This window comes from Sceloporus undulatus, chromosome 11 (genome assembly GCF_019175285.1).
Source record: "Sceloporus undulatus isolate JIND9_A2432 ecotype Alabama chromosome 11, SceUnd_v1.1, whole genome shotgun sequence".
Lineage (NCBI taxonomy): Eukaryota > Metazoa > Chordata > Lepidosauria > Squamata > Phrynosomatidae > Sceloporus > Sceloporus undulatus.
In genome coordinates, this window is record NC_056532.1 from 9,545,202 (window position 1) to 9,572,456 (window position 27,255).

General features: G+C 41.1%; 1 protein-coding gene across 2 annotated transcripts in view; it reads left to right on the forward strand.

Annotated features, from left to right (window-relative positions):
- Nucleotides 1-1,349: 1,349 nt before the first annotated feature.
- The window catches only part of TRIM37 (tripartite motif containing 37), a 31,185-nt gene continuing 5,279 nt past the window's right edge, over nucleotides 1,350-27,255 (forward strand). Inside the window, exons 1-23 of one of the 2 annotated variants that reach the window (XM_042442472.1) lie at nucleotides 1,350-1,484; nucleotides 1,708-1,823; nucleotides 3,663-3,764; nucleotides 4,948-4,988; nucleotides 5,495-5,611; nucleotides 6,084-6,171; nucleotides 7,571-7,693; nucleotides 8,190-8,313; nucleotides 8,709-8,776; nucleotides 9,251-9,375; nucleotides 10,200-10,250; nucleotides 11,646-11,727; nucleotides 12,384-12,460; nucleotides 16,320-16,499; nucleotides 16,691-16,805; nucleotides 17,231-17,443; nucleotides 18,472-18,608; nucleotides 18,932-19,026; nucleotides 21,275-21,475; nucleotides 24,421-24,732; nucleotides 25,352-25,483; nucleotides 25,732-25,918; nucleotides 26,902-27,020. In XM_042442472.1, the coding sequence (XP_042298406.1) occupies nucleotides 1,803-1,823; nucleotides 3,663-3,764; nucleotides 4,948-4,988; nucleotides 5,495-5,611; nucleotides 6,084-6,171; nucleotides 7,571-7,693; nucleotides 8,190-8,313; nucleotides 8,709-8,776; nucleotides 9,251-9,375; nucleotides 10,200-10,250; nucleotides 11,646-11,727; nucleotides 12,384-12,460; nucleotides 16,320-16,499; nucleotides 16,691-16,805; nucleotides 17,231-17,443; nucleotides 18,472-18,608; nucleotides 18,932-19,026; nucleotides 21,275-21,475; nucleotides 24,421-24,732; nucleotides 25,352-25,483; nucleotides 25,732-25,918; nucleotides 26,902-27,020 (2,710 nt within the window). In that variant the 5' untranslated portion in view covers nucleotides 1,350-1,484; nucleotides 1,708-1,802. The other variant, XM_042442471.1, reaches the window with a different exon arrangement.

Here is a 27,255-nt window from a genome sequence, read left to right on the forward strand (position 1 = left end):
TAAAAGGCTGAATATTAAATAATAATAATATATTATTATTATTATTATTAGAGAAAAGGGCTTGCATCCATTTAAAAGGCTGAATATAATAATAATAGTATAGTAACTATTATTATTAGAGAAAAGGGCTTGCATTCATTTAAAAGGCTGAATATTAAATAATAATAATATATTATTATTATTAGAGAAAAGGGCTTGCATCCATTTAAAAGGCTGATTATATAATAATAATAATATAGTAACTTATTAGATGAAAGGGCTTGCATTCATTTAAAAGGCTGAATATTAAATAATAATATAATATTATTTTTAGAGAAAAGGGATTGAATCCATTTAAAAGGCTGAATATTATACAATAATAATAAATATAATAATATATTATAGAAAAGGGATTGATTCCATTTAAAAGGCTGAATATTATATAATAATATAGTAACTATTATTATAGAAAAGGGCTTGCATCCGTTTAAAAGGCTGATTAATAATAATATAGTAACTATTATTATTATAGAAAAGGGCTTGCATCCATTTAAAAGGCTGATTATATAATAATAATAATAATAATAATAATAGTAACTATTATTAGAGAAAAGGGCTTGCATTCATTTAAAAGGCTGAATATTAAATAATAATATAATTTATTATTAGAGAAAAGGGCTTGCATCCATTTAAAAGGCTGAATATTATACAATAATAATAAATATAATAATATAGAAAAGGGATTGAATCCATTTATAAGGCTGAATATTATACAATAATAATATATTTATATTATAGAGAAGGGCTTGCATCCTTTTAAAAGGCTGAATATTAAATAATAATATATTATATTTTATAGAAAATTGTTTACATCCATTTAAAAGGCTGAATATTATACAATAATGATATATAATATAATAATATATTATAGAGAAGGGCTTGCATCCATTTAAAAGGATGAATATGATATCACAATCATATAAAATAATATAGAAAACGGCTTGCATCCATTTAAAAAGCTAATAATAATAATAAATTATTAATACCATTATTATTATTATTATCATTATTATTATTATTATTATTTCTGCCCAAAGGAAGATGCTTGGAAAACAGTGCTCTCAACCTCCCCATTTAAGCTTTCCACTTGGTACAACCCTCACCCCCCTCTCTATTGACTCCTTTGGACTCGCCCACTCCAAAAGGAAACCGCCTTCTATTCCCCCATTACTCTCAACCAGAGCGGGATCCGCATGCGCAGTGGAGCTTTCCCAATACCTCCCATCGAGCCGCTTTTCCATGGGGCGCATGCGCATTGGAGCGTTTCCCAACACCTCCCATCGAGCCGCTTTTCCATGGGGCGCATGCGCAGTGGAGCGTTTCCCAACACCTCCCATTGATCTGCTGTTCCAATAAGGTGCATGCGCAGTGGCAAACTCCGTCGCCGTCGTCTTGCCGGCTAATAATGCGGCATCCTTCCTGACCGGCCGCGCATGCGCAGAGAGGTAGAAGCGAAAAGGGGGGGTTAAACGGTTGTTTTTACCTCAGAGGCGAGACTCATTCCCTTTTATTCCCAAATATAAACGCAAAACGCCCATAAACAGCCTCTATATGAAAGGGAAATGGCTGGGTTTCCTGAGGAGGAACGTTAAAAGCCTTATTTCTTCGTCTTTCCCGCCTTTCTGTGTTTAAAAACATGACTTATTATTATTATTATTATTACCTCAGGGAAACGTTTCCTGAGGCGAAAGGAGGGATGCTGCTGAAGGTCTCCTGAGGGAAAGAAGGAAAGAGAAAGAGAAAGAGGCGTTGTTTGTGGAGCCATGGACGAACAGAGTGTGGAGGTAAATAAACGAGAGGCTAAGAATGTAATAATAATTGCCATTGGGGTAATATTTGCCCATAGCAATACATTGGGAACACTTCTCCATAGAGAAACACTGGAGAATGGGTGCCCTATGTTTCCCTATGGGCAACTGTTCTCCTATATTTCTCTATGGGCAAATGTTCCCCAGTGGTTCACTATGGCATATATTCCCCAGTGTATCCCTATGGGCATCCATTCCCCAATGCTTCCCTATGGGCATCCATTCCCCAATGATTCCCTATGGGCAAGTATTCCCCAATGTATCCCTATGGGCAAGTCTTCCCCAATGGTTCCCTATGGGCAAGTCTTCCCCAATGGTTCCCTATGGGCAAATCTTCCCCAATGTATCCCTATGGCAAGTCTTCCCCAATGATTCCCTATGGGCAAGTATTCCCCAATGTATCCCTATGGGCATCCATTCCCCAATGTATCCCTATGGGCATCCATTCCCCAATGTTTCCCTATGGGCAAGTCTTCCCCAATGGTTCCCTATGGGCAAGTCTTCCCCAATGATTCCCTATGGGCAAGTATTCCCCAATGTTTCCCTATGGTAAGTATTCCCCAATGTATCCCTATGGCAAGTATTCCCCTATGTATCCCTATGGGCAAGTGTTCCCCAATGGTTCCCTATGGGCATCCATTCCCCAATGTATCCCTATGGCAAGTATTCCCCAATGATTCCCTATGGGCAAGTATTCCCCAATGATTCCCTATGGGCAAAAGTTCCCCAGTGTTTCCCTGTGGGCAAGTATTCCCTAATGTTTCCCTATGGGCAAGCACTGTCATTTGTTTTAGTACGTCCCTTTTTAATGCCCCCTTTCCCCCCAAAGGGACCCAAGGCAGCTTACACAAGATACATTTATATACTTTTATTGGGGGTTTCTGAAGCTCCTCAAGATAGGCCCTGAAAACAACCCCTCCTTCGCCATTCCTCCCCTGACAGAGAATTATCTATATTTGTAATTTAATACACACACACACACACACAATATGCTAGTGTATTTAGTTTTTTCTATGCTGCGTTTTGCTGTTGATGCGACAGTAATAAATGTTGCTTATTTATTAATAAATGATAATAGATAATAAATATTAACAGTAAGTGATAAACATTTATCTGTTAAAATCTGTTAAATCAGTGTGTGTGTGTGTGTTTGTATGTACATTCGCGGCTTTGACTTCTGCAGGTATGTTTTGGACAGTGAGAGTAGAGTGTTCTCTCTAGGAATCTTTAGGTCCTCCAACGCAACTCTGTGGTCAACCTCTGGCAGATGCTGACCATAGAGTTGTGCTGGAAGAGCTACCAATGCCTCTCTAGGAATCTAGGTAGGTCCGTCAGTGCAGCTTTTGGTTAAAGTTGACCATAGAGTTGCTCTGGAGGACCCAGATATTCCTAGAGAGAGCATATTAATCCAATCCGTGAATAATCAAAGCCGCAAATGTGGAGGGGTAAGTGTATGTGTGTGTTTATATATGTGTGCAGAGATGGAGTTTCTCTCCTTCTGAAGTGTGTAGGTATGTATAGTGCTTCAGGTGTGGAGGACACTCACTGGTTTTGAAGCAACATTCAGTTTCCAGTCTAGTTTTCTTCTGCATTGGATGGGGAAGGGGAGTAACACCTTGCCTCAGGCAGCAGGACATGGGTCTTGTCCTGTTCATCCTTGGGGTTCGGGGTTCCCAGTGGCATTTTCATTTCCGTGTTGTCCCTGCCCCATTTGCATGCCCTCTATATGACTTGGTAGGCATAAGGTCTGGCTATGTGTAGGTAACAAATAGATCTTAGCAGTGGTTTCAAAACCTTTTTTTTTCCTCCTTGCAGAGTATTGCTGAAGTGTTCCGATGTTACATTTGTATGGAAAAGCTGCGCGATGCGCGCCTGTGTCCGCACTGCTCCAAGCTGTGTTGTTTCAGTTGCATTCGGGTAAGCAGAACCTATATATGAATGTGGCAGATTTCTGTGTTGTAGTGGATGGTCAATAGACATTTGGCCGCTGTTGCTTTTCTCCTTAAGGAGCTTCTGATCAGCTTCTGAAGAGCTCAAGAGCTCCCAGAAATCCAGGTTAAAAACTACATTCTGTATAGATTCTAAAAGTTGAACGTTTTCTTTTGAATAAGCGAAATACAAAAGGTTTGGTCCAAACTTAGCCATGTATGGAATAGACACTTTGAAACTGGAGGGACAAGTCTCAGTATGGTTGGCTCTTAAGTATAACAAAATCTAGAGCCATCCCATTTTGCTTCAGACTAATAGCCTGTTTCTAAGGACTGAGTCCCGTTACGGAGATACAGGTTAAGTATTTCTTTTGCTTCAGACTAATAACCTATTTCGAAGAAACGAGTCCAGTTATGGAGATACACACTAAGTATGCCTTATCTGAAATACTTCAGAAGTGTTCAGAAGTGTTCTGTGAAGCTGGAAAGAGACTAAGGCCTGTTACAGACTGCCAAAATAAAGCTGCTTTGGGTCTCTTTGGAGGCATGCTGTTTAAATGATGCATGCATCCTAAGAATCTGGAAGCTGCACCAAAGCTGCACTCCAGTGCTTAGGAATGGAGTGTGGCTTCGGCATGACCTCCAGACTCTTAAGACCCATGCATCATTTAAATAGCATACCTCCAAAGAGACCCAAAGCAGCTTTATTTTGCAAGTCTGTAACAGGCCTAAGGATCTGTAAAATAGCAGAAGCCATGGATTCTTGCCATTATTATTATTATTAAGCTTTATTCATATAGTGCTGTAACTTTACAAGCCATTAATTCTTGCCATTTCACAGGTCCTCACTTCTCCCTCCAGCGGCATCTCTCTCTAGCCTCACAAATACAGTCCAGGGACATGCTACGCTACTTGTGTTGTAGCTCAAAAAGTGTTGGGTTTTGGAAATCCGGATAGGGAATGCTCAACCTGTATAGCGCCGCGGTTTTTTCGTAACCCGAAGAAACCTTCGTAAGCCGAAGCAATAAATCCCTATGGGATTTTTTCGTATCCCGAAAAATTCGTAACCCGGCGCATTCGTATCCCGGGGTACCACTGTATCTGTGACCTCTGCATTTTCTAACCTTTCTGAAATTCCTCAGTCTTACAGCATGGCTGTTTTTGTTTGACAGCGCTGGCTGACAGAACAAAGAGCCCAATGCCCACATTGTCGGTAAGCTGTTTCTTTTTGTTACTGTGCAAAACACTTTGGTAAAATCCTTTATTTGGCTTGGTTGTGTGGAGCATAGCTTTCTCACAGGGGATTTTTTTGGGCATTGGATTGTCAAAAGGCAAAACGGGCCTTCCTCAAATTTGAAATTATTTGTAATTCTTGTAAGCGGATTTCTCCTGAAAGTGTGTGGAGTCAGCAGACAAATTCCAGTTCCAACCCAGTAAATCACTGCCTCACTAATAAGTTGCCTCCAGTTTCTAGGTACAATCCATTCAGTACTCCAACGATTGGGGCATGTAATAAAAGTCGACACACATGTTTTAATTTGATATCTTAATCGTAAAAGCACCCGTTTCCCACTTTGCCAAGCTAGAATGTATAGATATATATGTGAATACTAATAGTATAAGCAAAAACAATTCCCCCCCCCCTCTAAAATTTTAGAACCTGTTTCAGATTTTTAAACTGAATCCCCTGGTTCTAACTCTGGGAACAATTTCTTGCAGAGCTCCACTCCAGCTGAGAGAACTTGTCAACTGTCGTTGGGCTGAAGAGGTGACCCAGCAGCTAGACACGCTCCAGCTGTGCAACCTGAACAAGCTTGAAGAAAATGAAAAAGACAAGTATGTGAGATTAGGGTTGTTTTAAGAGTTGAGGGTTTTGAAACGCCTTGCCGGAAGGGCTGTTTAAATCAGGAAGCAAATGTTTGATTGCTCAAAAGCCTGGATTAAATTATTAATTGAAACAAAATGCCGGAGATAGTACACCCCTTCAGTAGTTCAGGTCTTTGAGAGCAGTCTAGCTCAGGGCAATAGTTTTGGGTGGCCTTGCTAGTCAAATCTGTGGCCATCAAGACCGTCTCACTTTATTCCTAAAAGGTCAAAGACAATCCCTGTTTTCTCTTCATATCGGATTTTGATATTCTAGCTTTAAAAAGTTTCTGCCGTACTGTGTTCAAAGTGGCTAATACCAAGTGAAACTTATGTTCTCATTGGTGACACTAAAGGTTTAGAAATGATGGAGAAAACAGACTTACAAAGGCTACTGGTTTGTGGACATGCATGTTGCAAATCCTTTTCTTTCTTTCTTCGTAAGGTGTGAAAACCATCACGAAAAGCTGAGTGTATTTTGTTGGACGTGTAAGAAATGTATCTGCCACCAGTGTGCCCTTTGGGGTGGAATGGTGAGTATTGGCTTTGGGCGTATACTGAGGGAAAAGAGCTACCTGCTCAATGCTTATTTTGTAATAGAGGAATGCTAACAGTGACACAGAAGAAGCTCTGAAGATTTGTCTTACTGAAATCTTGGCCTGTTACAGACTGCCAGAATAAAGCTGCTTCGAGTCTCTTTGGAGGTATGCTGTTTAAATGATGCATGAATCCTAAGAATCTGGAAGCTGCACCAAAGCTGCACTCCAATGCTTTATTTTGGCAGTCTGCAACAGGCCTCACTGTTTTGCTCTTTGACGCTTGGTTTCATAACTGAGAATATTGTTTCTGTTTTCCTTAACTGGAGCAAAAATATTTCTTCCCCAGATATAGCACCATTTTCTAGCAACTACAAAACAATCTCTTTCCTGTCATTGTTTACCTGTGTGTTAGTTGTCTACAACACTAGTAGTTTTTCCAGAAGCCGTTCATTTTTCTGGATGCCAAACCCACTGCTGCAAAGGTGTTGAGGAGGTGTAATTTGATGCTCTAAAGAATAACGTCATTCATTCACGTTTCAGTCTGCGATGCTACTTTGAACCTAATCCTACAGAGTGTTATGGTGATGAGAATCATGAATACCAGGACTTAGTAGTTGAGCTTAAACTCTTTTGTCTTTGGTGGAACCACCAAATAATGCCTTAAAATACATTTATTTGTTACATTTGTATATCGCCCAATAACAATGTTCTTTTGGCAGCTTCTAGTAAGAGTGATTACATGTAAATAAATAATACTACAGGTTATAAGTGGTTATAAAGACTGAGAACATTTTAAAAAACAGCAACGTTGCTTGCCCTGAAAACAACGGAGTATTGGTGCCAGCCAAGTCTCAGTGAAGAAGGTATAGCAATCCAGAAGACCTCCTCCTTAGTAACCATCCACTGCGCCTTGGCAGGGTCTCTTGGAACATTCTGTTTCAACTCCTTTGTTGAAACAGCCTTCTTGTAGCGTAAAGTCTTTTTTTTGACAAAAAACATTTGCCCTTAATGGATGAATCTCACCTTTGAAAAGGAAGGAGAGTCCTTTAAACCTGCTAAGTCTTGCATTAAGCTTTGTGTAAGAAGTGTGCCTGGAGTACCTAATTTAGCTCTTTCTTCTGAAATGGTAATCTGAAACATCTACAATTGCTCTTCAATCAGCTGAATAGCTGTACAGTGAATGCAGAATCCTTTAGGCACTTGCTTGCGAACTCTGAATAGATTTCTTCAGGAAGTGCTATTGAAACAAAAGCCACATTCAAGATTTGTCATTACATGGAAGACAAGGGCTTTGTCCAGGTGGTATTCTTTGGCTTGAGTGAGACAGTAAGAAGGAACTTGCTTGACCTGATGCAGTGAAATTAAAATAACCATGTCTGTGTTTTTCTGATAGCATGGAGGGCATACATTTAAGCCATTGGCTGAAATATATGAACAGCATGTCACGAAGGTCAATGAAGAAGTTGCAAAGCTTCGCCGAAGACTCATGGAGTTGATCAGTTTGGTGCAGGAAGTGGTAAGGGCAACACTTTTCCTACCCATTTTAGACCAGGATGTAACAGCAATCTTTTCCTGAAGCATTGATGCTGAAACTATGGTACTTGAAGCCCACACCTTATTATTCCTGTTACGGACATGTTTGCCTCATAGATCCATCTGAATGGGTTGGGAATTTTAGACTTAGAAACTGGCAAGTTGGGAAATGTCGGCTGTTCTTCACCAGAGGGCGCTTTTCTGAATACAAACACAATTAAACTCACTTGCACTATTAAAAAATGAAAGGTGAATACAGCCTTGATGATGGATGTGTCAAAATAGCAACTGTATTTAATGGGTCAGGTTTTCATGTGTTTAGATCATTGTGCTGGTGCTGATAAAACAACCGTCTTAAGATCATCTATCGGAACACTTGCACCTGTAAGCTACGTTTTACTTTTGTGACGACTGCTGAAGTGTAGGTGATAATCTGCAATGTCTTCTTTAAAGGTGTCAAATTCCTGTTTGCCTTTCAGGAAAGAAATGTGGAAGCAGTACGCAGTGCAAAAGACGAGCGTGTTCGGGAAATCAGGAATGCTGTAGAGATGATGATTGCTAGGTTAGATACCCAGCTGAAGAACAAACTTATCACACTAATGGGTATGTATGCTTATGTCTTTTTAAAGAAGATTTTGGGGCAGATGGTTGCCATCTTGAATAAGAAGAGCTGCAGAACACACACACATTGCTCCAGATGTTAAATAAAAATTATGTAAGCTTTGGAGCAAAATATACTGAGGTCTAAACAACTGAGCTAAGTTTAGATAGTTAAAGAAGAGAATGATATTGATATAGCTCTCCTCCTCTGTACTTTTCATGCACCTTATCTCAGCAATCTTTTATATTTAGTATGAGATGGGCCTGTACTGTTGTAAACTTTCTCTTTAAAAATGCAATCTCCTCAGTGTTGTTTGGGTTGAGCGCAAAGCACCTTGATGACTTTGCCTTAAAGGCTAGAATGATTGTATATTGGTTTTCTTTGATTTTTAAAATAGGTCAGAAGACATCACTCACTCAAGAAACAGAACTTCTGGAGTCTCTTTTGCAAGAAGTGGAGCACCAGGTGAGAGCACCAGGTTGTTTGAAGCCTGCTAAGGAATGTTTAATCTACTTTAATTTGTCATTTCTTGATAGCAGTATGGATTATCTGAACAGGACTTAAATGGATCATATGTAGACTGTGGAGAGAATCTTTTGTTCTTGAATTACTATATATTCAGTATTAATATTTGGATAATGTTCCAAATATTAAAATACACACAGACAACTGGTATTGTGTCGTTCAGGCCTCATGTTGAGATACAGCAGAAGTGTTTCCTTTACAGACTTAAAACTTTATATTTGTGTTGCTTATCTTTTCTGTGAATTTTTCTTTTCTTTTTTAGATAGTGCTGTATTCCTTAGTCTTCTCTTTCCTCTGTATCGGTCAGACTGGACAGAATGCCTACACCTTAAATCTACCATAGCTCCTCTTAGTGTATCACACTGTATAAAGATGTTGCCTAACATGGGCGTGCATTTGGTTTCTTCTTTACAGCTTCGGTCATGCAGTAAAAGTGAGCTGATATCGAAAAGCTCTGAGATCTTGATGATGTTCCAGCAGGTCCATCGGAAGCCCATGGCCTCTTTTGTCACTACACCTGTCCCTCCAGACTTCACAAGGTACAGTTTCAACTATTTTTTCATTGGTAGGCCTGCTTGGTTTGGCTTAGGGGTTGTTGTGAAAGGGATTTGAGCACAACTTATGCAAACCTTTGAGCTGGCACAACAGCTTGTATCAAAGTACTAGATGGATGTATGGTGTAGTCAGTTGTACATATCCCCACAATAGCTACTTGAGGCAGTTGCAGTGGGATGTGTGTGCATTTTGGGGATTGGACTTATATTCATGAATCACATCTAGATGTCATGCTCTATATGGCACTTAACCAGTGGGCAAGAGAGTTCCCACTCCCTACACAATACACATGACATATCAGAATAGGATGTTTAGTTTGGATAGTAGGAAGCTTGTCTGCATGAGACAGAATACAGCACTGTAGTATCTAAATGTGGGAACCATGTCATAAAGATATAAAACTTGGATGCTAGATAGAAACCCTTCCAGATGTTTCCCCTGCATACTGTGTACAAATGGTGCACAAGTTCTTCAGGATGGAACTGAATCAATTCTTGAAGCCGCCTTCTTCCTCGGTGGGGAAGAGACAAATCAAACTGAAAATAAACAGTTCCTTTTTAATTTGGTGTCCTAGAAGCATACAGATTGAATATGGTCAACAGTTTTTTATAGCATAAACCACCACAAGACTGGCAGCCTACCAAGTTATTACCATCTCTTTTTAAAATATCATGAGTGAATTTTGAAAGTATTGTGCAGTTTATTAGGGTAACCTAGGATGTCATTTGTTTGCCAGTTATGTTTTAAGTAACTGTCTTCTGGAAGTCCTAGTCTGCACAGCTCACTTGCTCCGTTTTGTTTTCTGCAGTGAGTTAGTACCTGCATATGATTCAACTACCTTTGTACTGGAGAACTTCAGGTAGGAATGTGATTTACTCAGAAGTAGGTTTTTTACTATGTTGGGTATGATTCCCAGAGCTTAATTGGAGGTAGGGCTAAGCCCTAGTACCTGTTACCATTTTGGAGGATTCATTCCCAAAACACATCAGTGGGATGTTGCTATATTTTATATACAGGTTAAGCATCTCTTATCTGGAATTCCGAAATCCGAACTATTCCAAAATTGCACACATGGGTGGCTGAGATAGCAGCACCTTCGCTTTCTGATGATTCCCTGTACGCAACGTTTGTTTCTTGCACAAAATTTAAAATATGTGTAAAACTACCTTCAGAGTATATTCCCAAGATGTGTGCAAAAATCAATGAATTTCATTTTTAGACTTTGGGCCCATCTGTAAGATTTTGTTATGTATGTGCAAATGTTCCAGTATCGGAAATCCAAACGCTTTTGGTTTCAAGCATTTTGGATAAGGGGGACTCATCTTCATAGACTTTGCATTGAGGAAGGGGACAGGAGTTTCCAAGTTTTAACTTGAGCAAACATCTCAGAGGGGTGTAAAAATAAAATCAACTTGAACAGTTTAAAAGTTTATAACTTAAAACGAGAAAACATTTAAACAAACTAAAACTGTTAAACAATTCAAATTAAGTAGCTGAAAAGGATAAAGCATTATATTTATGAGGGGATCATTTAGACATCCCCCCAAAGCTTTAATGATGACACGCAAATTCGTGAAGCGTTCCATATTTTTCTTGAGAGTATGTATTTTCCCTGGATGAAGATTAACCTTCCATTTTGAAGCCAAGCCCTCCCTTCAGTCCATCTGCCTTGGTCCAGGCCTTGGAGGTAGAGAGGAACTGCTGGACCTCTTACCCTTTCCCTCCACCACTCCCTTCTCCTTCTGTGTCATGTCTTTTTAGATTGTAAGCCTGAGGGCAGGGAACCGTCTAACTAAAAAGATTGCATGTACAGCGCCCTGTAAATTTACAGCGCTTCAAAAATAAAGGATAATAATAATAATAATAATAATAATAAGAAGAAGAAGAAGAAGTGTCAAAATAAAGCCAGTATCAGCACCAGTTAAGCCTCCAAAGGGAAGGCATTCCCCAAATGGAATGCCATTGCAGAGAAGGCTGTCCCCTGTGTCTTCCCACAATATATGGCTCCCAGGAAAGAGAAGTAATACATGATAGCAGAAACAAGGGAGTATTTCTGAGGAGCGTCAATGGAAATTGAGAACAGAAACTAACGTAGTGAAAGAGTACCTCTAACAGGAAATTCTCTTCATAACCATACAGAGACGAAAATGAATGCTGAGGAATGCTAACTCTTTGGAGACGAACAAATGTCTATGTGTGCTTAGGAATTTATTTTAATCCCTCTACTGAACATTTCTTTGAAATGTCTCGATAGCACTTTACGCCAGCGGGCAGATCCAGTTTACAGTCCGCCTCTTCAAGTTTCGGGGCTTTGCTGGAGGTTAAAAGTTTATCCAGTAAGTTTGGTTAATGGTCTTAAGAAATGCCTGTTAAATGTTCAGCTGTTGCCTTTAGTGCATTGCGATAGTGTTTGTGCTGCATTGTATTATTTTTACATACTGATTTTAGGTATTATTTATTACAAACTGAGGACTTCGATCACCTCTGTTGCTTTCCTTATTTCGAAATAAAGTTTGCCAAACTACAGCTTCATTTTCCAGACAAAACATCAGCAAGGTTTCAGTCTGTTTTGAAATTCTAAAGTAGCACAACACCTAGAATCTGCTTTGTGAACATGTAGTTGGCTACTCCAGCACCTGAAAGGGTTAGGAGGATCTGTTGAAGAGCTTGTAGTTGGATGGCCATGGTGCCAGCATTTGGTGTTTTGGGAGTGGTGTGGTACAAAGGATTGGAGACTTCAGTGTTCTTGTTGCTCCTAAGAGATTAAGAAAAAAATAATACTGGAATCCACCAAGGCATGCGTGGGTGCATTATGAGCAAGAGAGCATTCTCCTGTAGTTAAATCTCTGAGCTATGTATTGTGTAAAACTCTGCTTCAGCCTTGTTTGTCAACATAGGAAGCTGTGATACAAATTTAGAAGGCATATTTTGATACTGGGTGCATATTTTCTGAAAAACTAACTTGCATTTTACCCTTCTTTTAATATTAAAGGATGGAAACGGAGTGGTGCGAGGATACTACTTATCTGTATTTCTTGAGCTTTCAGCTGGGTTGCCAGAAACATCCAAGTAAGGATAACTGTCAGCTGCCTCCCTTGTATCCCTTATGCTGTGGATTAGAATGGCATTCTACCTCGGGTTAACTTTGGAGGCGGCAGTTCTGGAATGCCTTGAAATATGAATCTGTGAATCAAACGTATCTGTGCTGTTAGAGCAACTGGCCTTTTGGAAGCCAAGAATGCTGCATTGAAGAAATTAGACTTGGGGAATCCTTTGATTCTCCACATGTTTTGGACTGCAATTTCCATATTCATTTACTATTGGTCATGCTAGCTGGGGCTTCTGGAAGATGAAGCCCAAAACATCTAGAGCAGGCAGAAATTCTCGCATCACTCACCTGGTGATGTGCCTTATCCAATACCTTAGAGGCATCCTTCAAAAACAAAGACCCATCTGTTTGTATATGTAGGACTAACCCAGCCAAGGCTTGTAGAAACAGGAGTAGGGTAAAGCAGATTTTGCTTATTCGCCAGCAGGTTTCAGCCCTCCACTCCCTGTATCGATGCAGAGGATCCCCCAATCCTGAGAACACATTTCTGGTGTAAAGGAGAAGTCTCTTCTTCTGTTCAAAGAAGAGCAGACCTAGCCAGTAAAGTGTGTGTTGGAACCTTTAAAAACCCTTTAGTGCTCAGGTCTCTGTGTGTGACAGGGAGACATCCATGAGTGGGTTTACTCTATGATTTATTATCACCATCCAAGTTTGCCAGGAGTTACACAGTTTTTGTTATTGTTCTTAGCTGCTGTTGGGTTGATTCCAACTCATTACAACCTCGTAGATGAGACACCTCCAAGACTCCCTATCTTCCACAGCTCTGTTCAGGCCCTGCAAATCCATGCCTGGAATTTCCCCGATTGAGTTCATCCATCTAGCATACGCTCTTCCCCTCCTTCTTCTCTCCTCTACCTTTCCTAGCATTATTGTGTTTTTTTCCCTAGTGTTCCATGCCTTCGCATTACGTGGCCAAAGTACGACAGTCTCAGTTTGATCATCTTGGCTTCCAAGGAGTGTTCTGGTTTGACCTGTTCTAGGGCCCATTTGTTTGTCTTTTTTGCTGTCCACAGTGTCCTAAGCGCTCTTCTCCAGTTGATTTTCTTTCTGTCTGCTTCCATTACTGTCCAGCTCTCATATATGTACATGGTGATGCGGAATACAATGGCCTGGGCTATTCCAGCTTTGGCGCTCAGTTGTATAACTTGCTCTTCCGGATCTCTTCTAGTTCTATCACTATGCTGTTTCCAGGCTCTCCTTTAATAGGTCACTTAGATTTATTTATTTTTAGGCAGTGCAGACAGTTCAACTATAAAATGCTGCGGCCAGGTCTTCTCACTGTATAGCAGTTGCACAAATTGAGCAAATTCACATAACTTATTTTGCATAATGTTGATTTTTCTTGTTATGAGGCCAGGTTGAGTGGGAGTTATTTAGCTCACTGAAGCCCTGCCTCCCCTCCCTGAAATCTTTCCTTCCATTTCTCTAGTTTCAGGAATCCCATTTAACATTTCCCACACACTTTCAGATCTCTCCGTTTGCAACTTTAAGAGCTAGAGACATTGTTTTAAAGAAAAGGCAGTGCTTGTTAATTCTGCACTCAGTAGAACTACTGCCTGTGCACCGCCCTGAGCAAGTTCTTGTTCTACTCGTGTTTTTTCCATTAAGCTTTTAGACAGCACTTCATCACATAATGCATAATTTAATTCACGAAAGTAGCAGTCGCAGGATGTGGTAATAGCCACCAAGGTGGCTTTAAAAAGGATTTAGGCAAATTCACAGAGGGAAATGAAGCAATGTTTATCAGTCGCTATCAGTTGTCATAGCTATGTGGCGCCTCTTACAGTCATGGCAGTGTATGTATCAATGCCAGTTGCTTTGAAACAACACTGGGTGAGGGCTATGCCTTTTCTGTCACATTTGTGAGTGTCCCAAAGGCAGCTCTCTGGTCCCAGCATAGTAAAATATCTCACATAGCAGACAGGACAAGAACCTCAGATGCCAGGACTTAATATGGCCCTTCTGGGGTTTCCCAAATAAACAATATCCTCTTCCTTCTGACACTACTATTTTGTGGTTTCACACTTCTTTACACAATTTGAAATGCATCTCTTAAAGCTTAATTACTGCCAGTAAGAGCTTCTAGCTGAAATATATTCAGAAGAAGTCTATGGCAAGCCACCCTCGACTACTCCTTGCCTTAAGAAAACCCTATGAAATTCATGAGGTTGCCAGAAGTTCACTATCAACTTCTGACAACCTCATGAATTTCATAGGGTTTTCTTAAGGCAAGGAGTAGTCAAGGGTGGCTTGCCATAGACGTCTTCTGAAGGCACATATTACTACTATTACTTGTTGTTATTGTTGCTGTGTGCCTTCAAGTCATTCCTGCCTTATACCATAAGGGGGACCTATCATGGGGTTTTCTTGGCAGGTTTCATCAGAGGGGGCTTGCCATGGCCATCCTCTGAGGCTGAGAGAGTGTGACTTGCCCAAGGTCACCCAGTGGCTTTACATGGCCGAGCCAGGATTCAGACCCTGGTCTCCAGAGTCATATAGTCCAGTCTTCAAACCACTACACTGTGCTGGCTTTCTAGACTCTTCCTCACCACCTTTTGCTTTTTGTTCCTGCCCAATATTGAAATCTGGCTGTTGAGGACGTCTCTGAAATGACCCTTAAACGAAAAGAGATTCCTCACTGCGTGACGTCCTACAGTATAGCTGTATCCATTAGAAATGTCTGTTGTCGCTTGTATACACTGTATCTGTTAAAATGACTGTTAAATCATTCATTGGACATCTTGAGTGTATGTGACTTTTAGCTGGAATGCCTCTGCTTTTAGGGGAAAGCAGCTGTGCGGGGCTTAAAAAATGACATTTGGCTTTCATCCTTAGCAAGATAAGACATTTGACAGGGGTGTTGTACTGAACTTGTTCCAGAAAGATATGGTAGTTTTGTCAGGGAAGAGATCATCATGAGGCAGCAAGTGCTGTGGCTGTCTATTTCCCAGCTGAGAGAAGGGATATCTTCCAAAAAGTACTTCGCAGCATCCATAGAAATGACTGGAAACCAAGCCCATTACTGTGTACATTTTAAACAAAGACATTAGGATCTAATCTTAGTTTTCTCTCCCCTCCCTTTTTTTGGTAATGATGATTGCTAGAGTTTTTGTGGGTAAGCTAAAGCACTTACTCTATTTTTAAAGGTCTTCAAGAGATTTTCCTACGGTTGGCTTATGTAGGTCCTTGTCTCTTCACATTCTGAACCATTTGGTATCACTTTTACACTGAAGGCGCCCTACCATCTGCTGTGCCCTTAGCATTTCATGCTCAGTCTTGCATATCTCATTTTCTTCATCTTTGCTTTGCTAATATCTTTTTCCTCCATTCCTAGCTCCCTTTTTCTGTATAAACAGTTTCATAATGAGTGTGTTTGTGTACACCTATATAACCTGCCAGAGAATGTGGAAAAAATATACACAGGAGATGAGTCTTGGGCTATTCTCTCTTAAATCTAACCCAGGTATTGTTCCCTCAGTGCACTACTTGAAGAACTGTATATAAAAATATGTATGAGGTCTTGTAATAAAGAGTATGACCTATACCTGTGCCTTTCTTCCCAAAATATCCACCCTATAAGGCAGATCTTGGAAAAAGTTTGCTTATTGGACTACAGTACCCAGAAAGCCCACTGGACATTGCAGTCCAAAAAATAACTTTTCCAAGCCCTGTAGCTATCCATGAATTCCTGCAGATCCTTTATGTAAGATGGGCCAAAAGGTATGTGAAGGGAAAATGTCAGGTCCAGTGTGACATATAAATGGATTCGGTTTTTGCTAGGGGTTTATTATTTTTTGCATGTGTTTGGCTTCCTTTTAGATATGAGTATCGCGTAGAAATGGTCCACCAGTCCACGAATGATCCTGCCAAAAACATCATTCGAGAGTTTGCATCTGATTTCGAAGTAGGGGAGTGCTGGGGTTACAACAGGTTCTTTCGGCTGGACTTGCTTGCCAACGAAGGCTACTTGAACAGACAGAACGACACGGTCGTATTACGGTAAGGGAGAAAACGGTTGCGCTGATGGTCATTGGGATGGAGCTGGGCCTTCCTGGTATGGGACTCCATTTTGACTACAGTTACAGAAGCATGGTGCAATAGCTTGGGAGAAGAGCTGACTGCTAATAGCGCTGTGCTTGCTTGGGATTCCTCTGGGGATTGTGATGCCTTGACTTGGTCCCTCTCTAAAGGTTCCAGGTGCGGTCTCCTACCTTCTTCCAGAAATGTCGGGATCAAAACTGGTACATTTCTCAGCTGGAAGCTGCTCAGACAAGTTATCTCCAGCAAATAAATAACCTGAAAGAGGTAAGCAGCCCATGACACATGGGTGCTAAGTGTGAGGGATAGTGGGCCCAGAGGTGGCTGATGTATGTATATATGAATTGGGAACAATAATTAAACAATCAATTCATGGATGTTACTTCTCTCTGTATTTGTGTCTCTGGATAATAATAATTGAAGTGTCAAATCTAGTTCAGTGAATTGTGAGGTAAGGTAATGGACAGTAGAGGTAAAGAGGTAAAGAAACCTCTTTGAGGTCCTGGAAGCATTTGTAGTTAAAATATTGGGAGCCTTAAATATTTTCTCATGCATGCTAGCAGTTCCCTTACAATATGCTTGGTCAGTTTGGGAAGGGCACATTTAGGTTGATGAAATATCGATACTTTAGAACTGTGTTCTGTTTCACATGTATCTGTTTTTACATATATGTATGTGTATTTTAATTAAAGAGGCTTGCCATCGAGCTTTCCCGTACCCAGAAGTCCCATGGCGTATCTCCTCCAGATACTCACCTCAGTCCACAGAGCGACGATGGTTTGGAAACAAGACCAAAAAAGTCAGGACCAAACTCAGAAGTACTTCTTGAGGCTGTGGCCAGTACAGCATCACCCAGAGATGCAAAGGATGAAGAAGAGGAGAAAGTACAATATGAGGATTTTAATGTAAGGATTCTTGTTTCCTCCAATATTCCCAGTATGTTTGCTGTAATGAGGAATGCTTGGGAGGGTCTACCTCTGCCAAGTTTTGCAAACATGTTTGCATTATCCCAGCTGAGACATTTTTGCAATGAAGTATTGTGGTTTTTCATAAGAAAAAGGAACCGCGTAGGGCATTAAATCGGCCTTCTCCCCCACATAAAACCCCAAGCTATTTTGCTACTATTCTGGCAACCGGATATTCAAAACCTACTCGGGCAATATCTAGAATGCTTAGAAACATTGTTAATTTAAAGATGAGATTCTCAGGGAATTGAATTCGACTTGCAAAACTATGTTCTTCAGTAGAGGAGGTATCCTTGACCGCTCTGTACCTTCCACTTGCTCTAGTAGGCAAAAGTTTTATCATGCCAACTCCCACCTACTGGAAATAAAGTCCCTTTGAATTCTGGTCCTGCCACCTTCCTCCAAATCATATTACATCATTGGAGCACCTTTTCTTAAAATACATTGACTTTTCCTTCCTTTTTTTCTCTCTCTCATTTTAGCTAGTTAGGGAAGAAAGGAGGTCAGCTAAAATGGTGTGCTGTCAGGGAGAAACAAAGCCCAGAGCTGGAAGTGGCAGTTCATTCTTTCCATCTGGGTGATAGCTGATGATTTCTGGGTAGGTTAGCTAGGAAGAAACAGCATTAGAACTGGAAATGATGGAAAGGGAGAAGAACTTCAGATACATTTTGTGGTCTGAGAAGTTCCACTTATTCTCTTCCAGATCATTTTCCATCCCAAAGTGGAGCTGCTATGGTTGCAGGCTAAGGATTGTTTTGGAGGAAGAATTAGCAAGGCCCTCTTTTTCTCTGCCCCCCTTATCTTGGTCTAAGATTTTTTGGGGCTTGGGAAGAAAATTACAGTTTTGTATGTTTCAGGTTTACACTGTTCTATTTTTCTAGTTAACCAGTTCAAAATTAAGTGGTGAAACATTCTCTGCCCATATTCTGTATATGAAGGGATGTTACGTTTGGATGTTTTTGCTCCAGCACGAGCTTTCAGACGGGGACCTCGATGTCGATCTGGTTGGGGAGGATGAGGCCAACCATCTTGATGGCAGTAGTTCCTCAGCAAGTTCAACAGCAACCAGCAACACAGAAGAAAATGATATCGATGAGGAGACCATGTGAGTAGCTGCCTTTGTTCTGGTGTCCTTCATTTCTGTCAAAATGGAAGCCATCTCTCTCTCTCTCTCTGGTGTGTGCAAGGGAATCTTGTAGCACCTTTGAGGCTAACTGAAAGAAAAGTTGGTAGCATGAGCTTGTAGAGCTGTAGACTTCCTTAGATGCATGTTTTATATGTGCGTGTGAACTAGCAGGCTTATCCTATAACAATGAAGTTACTGGTCTGCATGGTTTAGAATATGTGAAACTAGAGTGAACAAGTATTTTGTTGGTACAGCAGCTTAACAGGAGTTCTGTGGTTTTATTGTTTTAATTTGCTCTTAAGGTCGGGAGAGAATGATGTCGAATATAGTCACAACATGGAGCTGGAGGAGGGGGATCTTGTCGAAGAAGCTGCCTCTGCGACAGCAGGTGCCTCAGGTATAAATGGGGACTGTTTTGGGTTTTATTACAGGTAAAAATACATCACTGCACAGATGCTACTTAGTTTTTTTCCCTCTGCTCTCACCGCCACGTCAGAGGCAACACAGAGCTATGTGTTCTATAGGATTTTCTATTTTGGGAACTGCTGCATCATGTACCATGCGTAGAGATTATTTTAAGCATGGAGTTTTGCAGCCGGATTTTCTGAAGACAAAAATCGCATCAGTGGAATACTAGTACTTCCCCGACTACCTCTCTTGTTTTTAGTTTCTTCACTTGAACCAGGGTTTATGGTCCAAAACACACTGCAAAAATAATCCACTTTGAGACCACTTTAACTGCCCTGAGTCAATGCTAGGAAATTTTGGGAATTGTAGTTTATTGTGACACCAGAGCACTCTGTCAAAAAAGGCTAAATGTGTCACAACACCACAGTATCGAGACTCCCTTAGCATTGAGCCAGGGCAGTTAAAGCAGTCTCAAACTGGCTCTTTCTGCAGCGTGTTTTGGACCTAAGTTTCTTCCCCTGCATCTTTTACTGGTCCCTTCCTAGCCTTAGTCATTTTGACATCTACTTTGAAATAGTATAATAAAGTTCTTCGTGAATAAATCTCTGTACTCCTGTGGGGAATGGAATGGAATATGTGAAGCTCTTAAACATCGAGCGGAGAGGAGTTTAAATGGATGTTTCTCCGTGTTATAAATCTGAATGTAATTCAGACATAGATTCTTAGTCTCTGACTAAGAGTCTTTTTAAAAAAAACTTTTAAATTACAGAAGAAGCCTTGTTTTTAAATAAGCACTTCAAATGCCAGCGCAGGCAATTTCTGTCGAAAATGTTTCAGCAAAGATCTGTCAATTATCCTCTGGTGAGGAGCAGAGGGAAAGCACTGATGGCATTGTATTGCAGTTCTTGTTATAACTGTCTAAATCCTATTGTGGCTCAGATAGCAATCACTGGCATACGACAGACAAATTATACCTCTGATGGGATTCCTTCTGAGCCAGGGAATTAATTCATATTTAGCTGATTAATGGCATCCCTTTTCCAACAGCAAAGATAGATGTCTGTACAATGTCTGCAGAAACAAGTGATGGATTGTGTTCCCTACCTTTTTCTTTTTAAAATGTTTGCTGTCTGTCGCATCCCCACTCAGTGATGTTTGCTTATATCCCATTCAGTGGAGAGGAATCTCTTGTTCTGAGTCACTTGCTTTGGTGGAACCCTCTAGTGAGCTCCCTTCATAGCTTTGGTGTGAAATTAACGCACTGGAGGCAATGAGATATATTTTGCCCATTGAACAGCCAGCCCAGGTCTATAACAGGAGTGTCCTCCCAACTTTCCTCCAGCCGTAAAGCTTTGTTTGTCTCTGCCATTGTCCTTCTCTCAGACCTTACACAGTTGACCCAACACCTCATTCAACTCAGCTATTTGACCGATCTCTTTCAGTCTGTTCTCCTGAGAAAATTTAGCAAAGGCTTGACAATGGGGACAATTAATAGCTGAACGGCTCATTGGTTTTGGTGACTGGGGTCACTTTTTGTGACTTTTCTACCATGTTCCCCGGTCGCAGCTCACTCTGCTTGTTCAGCTACTATCCCAGTGGCTCTTTCTACATATATGCCCTTTGGGGAATATTGCTACTTCTTGGTCAAGTCCATCTACAGACATTATAAATTACACAACTTTGACTATGTGGAGGCTGCCTTTGTCAAAAGACTTTTCAAGTCCTCTCTGCCTACATTCTTTCTAGCCATTGCTCCTCTTGCTTTCCTATATTCCACGAATGGACGGTTCTTTCACCAAAGTCAGAAAATGGGATGTTGAAAACTTAACATGGAGGTCTGTTTTTGTTAACAGAGAAGGAGACATCCAAGCTCCCCCTGCCAGCAGTGAACATCATATTTTTTCTACTTAGGTTTTAAGACATGAAATCATTCTGGTTATTAAATCTTTTCGCCTTCATCGTGGCCACAGAAAGAAATGAGGGGTTAGTCAGGGTTTTAGTCCTTAAATGCTTTGTTTAGCATCACATAATGTTCGTTGGCAAGAGGAGCTAAATAGTTAGTGCATGTGTCCTCTGCTTTTAAGAATGGACTCCAACGGTCCAGTCTCTAAGAATTACCAATAAACAAGGTGCCCCGGTTGCTAGCTCTCTCTCTCTCTCTCTCTCTCTCTATATATATATATATATATATATATATTAATGGCTAATTATTCTTCCCTGTTCCTTTTTATTATTAGGTGGAAACCATGGCTATCCCACTGCAAGCTGCCGCATGTCAAGGCGAGGCACGGGTGCGCTGGGCTCCTCCACCAGTAGCAGCTTGCTTGATATCGACCCATTGATTTTAATTCACTTGTTGGACCTAAAAGACAGAAATGGGATGGAAAACCTGTGGGGCTTGCAGCCGCGGCCTCCTGTTTCGCTTCTGCAGAACAGAGGTGAGTTGGAAGATGGTACGGGTCTAAGAAAGGGCTTCCACCTGACTGAGCAAATATTGTAATCTCTTCATTTCTGTAACTTCTCCTTGTTTGTGATTTTTCCTGAAGGATTTACTATCAGAAGACTTGTGGGTAATAAAAGAGGATGTTGTAAGGTGGCTGTCGGAGCATTTATCTTAATCCAGATAGTAAATACCTTTGTTTACTAAGCTGGTGACTTGACATTTGGTTCAAGTTTCTGTGGGAGAGAAAAACAATTGAAATTCATGGATAAAGCGGTGTTCAGTCTCATGAAGTAGAAGAGAGTGGATACTTCAGATTCTGAAAGACAACGGGATGAAAAATTGCTGGTGGACAGAGCAGATATTGGTCTCTTGCCATCTCACTCCATATCAGTTTTCCATTGGAACCTTTCATTAGGCTGTTCTGCCAACAGCCAAACCAGGCTTGTTCTCTCCCCATTTTGAAAGCTTCACCTGGCTTTATGTGAATATGAGATAGAAAGTTGTGCGTGGGCAAAAAGGTCAGAGACAGGGTTACCACTGAGTCAGCGTAAGTGGAATTGTTTCAGGAGCAGTAATATTTATTTTTTGCCAGCTCACTGGTTCTGTGCTCTATTCTTATAAACTGGTGAACAGGGACATGTATACCAGACACTTAGATCTCCTTACTTAATAAAATGCTGACTGATCTCCCACGCTGCTACTATGGAAATGTTTATGAGGAGCCATGGAAAAGTAGTCCGCAGTAAGTGCTCTTGCTATGTTGTTTTTGGGATATTAATCCTGTCTTTAGCCCTGAGTGGGTTTTGAAACCTTTCCTAGAATCACTCCTTTGGTTTCAATTCTGAAATACTACCAGAAGGAATTATGAAGGTCTTTTGTATATCAGCCTCTCTTATATTAACCTTCTCCAATATGGTGCCCTCCAGATATTTTGGACTGCAGTTCTAGTCACATCTGCCATAGCTGTGCTTGCTTTAGTGCACTTGGCAATCTCCATCCCTTTTAGTCTCCATGTTGGGAACAGGGCCATATATAGGTGTGATTTTTCAGAAGCACCTAGCTTTACAAACCACCTCAGAATGTGAACAGCCCAGCCTTTAATAACTCCCTGATTTTTCCTAAGGATATGCAAGCTAAATACAAAGAGATACAACAAAAGTAAGTTGTTAATCCTTTGCTTCCGTTTGAAATTAAACACAATATTTATTTCCCTACCACAGGGCTGTGCATTCATTCTGTTCTGGATGTAGCCCAAATACATTATTGTCTGGCAAGCTCTTGGTTATATATTGTCATTCTGTTTTCATTTTGTAACGTGTCTGGGTTATGCAGTTAAATGGTTTCCCTGGAGGAATGCCTATAGTCCTCCCTTTTTAACACACTCTTCAAGGGCAAGTTGTATCACTGATTTCTGAAAGAGTCAGGCAGCCATGGTCTTTGGGCAAATGAGTCAGTCCTTGCTCTGTCTGATGTGTGTTTAGAACAATAGATGTGCCCTGGTTTTGCCCTGGCATGTACCATAGGAAACATGGCTTGATTGTTCACATGTTTCTGTTTCTCTAGTTCGATGAGGATCAGGTGTCCCTCTTGTGAGCACAGAATCGGTAAACACAATCAAACCACACAAATAGACTTGGCAGGGTGATCGTTTTTGTTTTGGGCACATTGGCTCGGCGCTCCTAATCACTTGTTTTAGGTCACCTTCGAAACAGCCATTTTGTTGGCTTAACAGAGCAGAAGAGAAAATGATTACCCATATGGTATGTGAGCGCACGGCTCACATTCCCTGCATAATGACTGTGTTTGTACTGTCGGCTCTAAAGATAGGAAGATGGAGGCTGGAACGGTTTGGTTGAGTCAGTCTCTCGCAAAATAATACTGGCCTCATGTTTTCAGTAGGAAGAGAGGTGGTGAAGCTACTTGCTAAGAGACCCCATGCTTAAAGGAAAAGGCACTTGACGGGAAGCTCCCAGTAGGGAACTGCAAAGTTCAGCTGAAAGTATTGTGATGAGAAGCAAGCCTTCTCCTGCTGCATTTGTCATCACTCTGTTTAATGACGCTCCTGGTTCTCTGGATGAGCAGAAGAAACGGTTTGATGTATTATTTCAGTCCTACTGAAATGCAACTAGGAGAACTGCCTGATGTCCTAGAGCTTGAAATAGCATTCTGATGCCTATCCAGGTGTGCATCCTAAGCTGGATCTGGCCCTGAGAGATAGCATGCAAGTTATTTTTTTGCCCTTGCTAATGTCAATAGATGCGGGAGGGGAGAAGGTGAGCCAAGCCAAGAACCAACTGACAGGAACAATCATTGCTGAAAGGTAGGAAAATCAGATAAAATCAGCAGGGAAAACTTTAAATACTTGTTTCTGCCCTGATTTCTTCTGGAAATGAGAATTTGGCCTAGTGTTAACTTCAGAGCATCTCCCCTATAAAGTACTGTACCAATGGCTTTTTTAAAAAGCCACTTTGGTAACTGGAAACTGAGCATGCTCTCTGTTGCACACAGAGTGTTGTGTAGTGTGTTTCTGCAGATTTTGGGAAGGTTGGCGTGGGAAGGAAGATGCAACCTGAAGAGCGCTGGTAAAATCTGGGACAGGATTGTAAGGCTTCATTCATCTTTACATCAGATTGTTGAGCTCAAAGCTCACCAAACCTGGTATTTCAGCTTTTGAAGCCTTGTTGCACAGACTGCATGGTTTATGCTGCTTCTGTAGTTGTCATTGTGTATAGCATCACATTCAAAGATGTGTGCAGGATCAATACAGCATGAAGTGCTGAGGTCTGTGGATTGGAGTGGATGGTGCACATCTGTTTTAAAAACTGATATTTATGATTAGTAAGAGCATGAGTACTGGAAGGCAGGAAAACTCTTTGCTGGTCTGTGCATTCCCCAGAGATGTGCTGAAAGGGTTTGTTTTCTTATTTTCTCTCCATCAAGCATCCTATTCTCTAAAAGAGAGGGACCAGCGGAGGCATCAGGCCATGTGGCGCGTTCCACCAGACCTGAAGATGCTGAAGAGGTTGAAAAGCCAGATGGCAGAAGTCCGCAGCAAAATGTCCGATGTGAAGAACCAGCTGTCGGAGGTTCGGAGTAGCAACACCACCTCTTCCGATGGTCCATCCTCGTACTCATTCCCCGGCGACCAAGGAGCCTTGGCTGCTTGTGGAACAGATAGTTACAGCAAACTGCAAGAACTTGGGAGAGAGCTGTTGACAAAATCGTCCCTCTCTAGTTGCTACATGCGGAACTGTAAGTGCGGATGAGCTCAGCTTTCATTTCTGTAGAATATGAACCACCTAGCTGCCTGAGAATGGAAGCGTGTAGCCTTTTAATAGCCTCAACATGAAAGTACCTGCTTTGCAGATTAAAACAAAAATCCTGAAGAGTTTGCAATCGTAGTTCTGTTGGAGTAACTTTTCACACAGTTTTGCCAACAAAAGTGCTCTTAATATGGATAAGCCTTTGAACTAGAGCTTAGAAATGTTGTGTTTTTGGTTACAGGCCATGCTTTTGGGGGGATTCTGGCCACTGCAGTCCATAAAATAGTTTTCTTGAGCTTTGCAGAGTCCAATATATTATATGAAGTTGGAAGTTCATACAGTTTTCTAATTCAAGTTGACTGTAAGCCTGGTGTCAAGTTTAATTTGCCTTTGCCAAAGCACTGCTTGGTTGTGGCAGCTCTCTCAGATGTGCAGATGCAGATGTTCATGCATCCCAATCCAGAAGAGACTCGTGGGTGAGGTTTCTGGTACAGCAGGCACCTCTGCCTCACAGAATAGCCCTGCGCAGTTTGATAAAAGAGTAGTCTATCTTTCATGTGAAAACCACATATGAAACACTCATGTATTTTTTTTTTTAAATCTTGCAGCCACAAACAAGAAAAGCCATTCAGCCAAAACTGGTCGAACTGGGGCAGCGGGCAGCCTGTCCCTACGGCGAGCAATGGATTGTGGAGATGGAAATCTTCGCTTGAAGGGAGACTGTCAGATTTCCTCTGAAGGTATAAATAAGGGACAGTGGTGGAATTGCATGCATGTGTTTCTGTGTTAATGTTCCTGTTAACTTATGTATACATGGACTTTCCATAATGCTATTGATTGATTTAATAGCATCATTTGTATTCCAGATTCCCTGCACCCTCCAGGACTGACAGGGTTCTAACTTTTCCAAAGTGTTAGTTGTTTGCTGCAGAATATATATGTCCCAGTCTGGCATGCCACTCAATAAATGTGCCTCACTCTTCCATAGGTTGCCTGGGAAACCCCAAGCCCAGCAGTCGACGTGGCTCTCCCAGGTCCTTGACTAATGGCAATGCCGCAGAGCCACTACCTAAACTGGAAGACAGACCATGTAATGTCTCTGATTCCGATGTGGGGACTTCTGGTTTAAACAGCATCATTCCTGCAGAAAAAGGCCGGAAAGTAGTATCCGGAGGGTAAGTTTTGTGTTGCTTTACCTGCATGGCTTGAAAGCAGAAAGCAAATTTATAGGCTGCATTTACGCATCATGAAAAGTTATTGTGTAGACTCTGTGGGTCCTGCCTTTTCATGTCAACCTGGCTCTACCACAAAACACAACCTGAGCTCACTGCTTATTGTTGATTTCTGAACTCTGACTTGTTTATACTGTGGCTTGTTTTGACATCTAAACTTGCAACTATGGCTTGTTTCCCCACCTGGAAACAAAAGGGGTAGGACAGAAGTAAACCAGAACTGGAGACCATAAGCCATGTGTCTTAGTTTGCTGTGCAATTTGTAGTTTTGAGCCAAAAACTATGTTTTACACAAACCTGGCTTACTATTGACATGCAAATGCAGTCTTAATTTCATTTTGTTTTCATGACATACCTCTATTTATCCCATTTCTTCTCCTTCGCTCTCACTTTTAATTATTTGTAATCTCTCAAGTTTTACTGTCTCAGTAACTGGCACATTTAGTACACATTCTTGCTAATTTTGTTGCTACATTTAAAAAAAAGACACCAAACATTAAAGTAACCCAATATTTATTCTGATAAGCGAAATGTCAGTTCTGCAGTTAGAACTAGATTCTGCCTGTGAGGAAAAAGCTTCATTTTGCAAGTGTGTTTAGATACCCCAAACAGTGCAGGCTAAATTTTTGCTTTGCAAAAGAAAACCCTCCAATTTACTTTGTATGTGTTGTAGTTCAGTTTTTGCAAACTTTACCATGAGCTGTAGAGGCGTGTTTGAAAAGGAAACTCATTGAAAGCTTTGCAAGGATAAGAGTTCACCTTCTGGTCTTGGTAGCTGTTGTGTTCATACCCTGCAAATCAGCCACAATCTGGACTTTTCCAAATTGCAAAAATTGAGCTTCTTGGCAGTCCTTTAGCACTCAGAGGCAGGCTGAGCAACACTCCTCGGGTGCACTGATTCAAATTCCCTTGTATCTCTTTTTTAGGTCCAATTCAAATAGGTGTCGTGGGGAAGCAACAGAACCAGAAGACTTGGAAAACAACACTGAAGCTGGAGAACTGCCAGCGATCCTCTCCGAGGGAGCCTCAGCGGGCCCAGAAGATGGTAAATCAGGGGCTGTTCTTGCTTCTGGAGAAAACAGGACTGAGAACCAAATGAAAGTCTCTGCATGTGTTAAGGACCCATTGCCCTACTTGGGGCTTGTGTTTTAGCCAAGCTTACGAAGCTAAAAGGAGGTTGTGGTCAATTCTACACAGAAAAACTTTCAAGAACGTTCATCTCTGTCATTTCACATAATCCTGGGGAATCTCTTTTAAAAGTACTTGGTAACTTGCTAAGC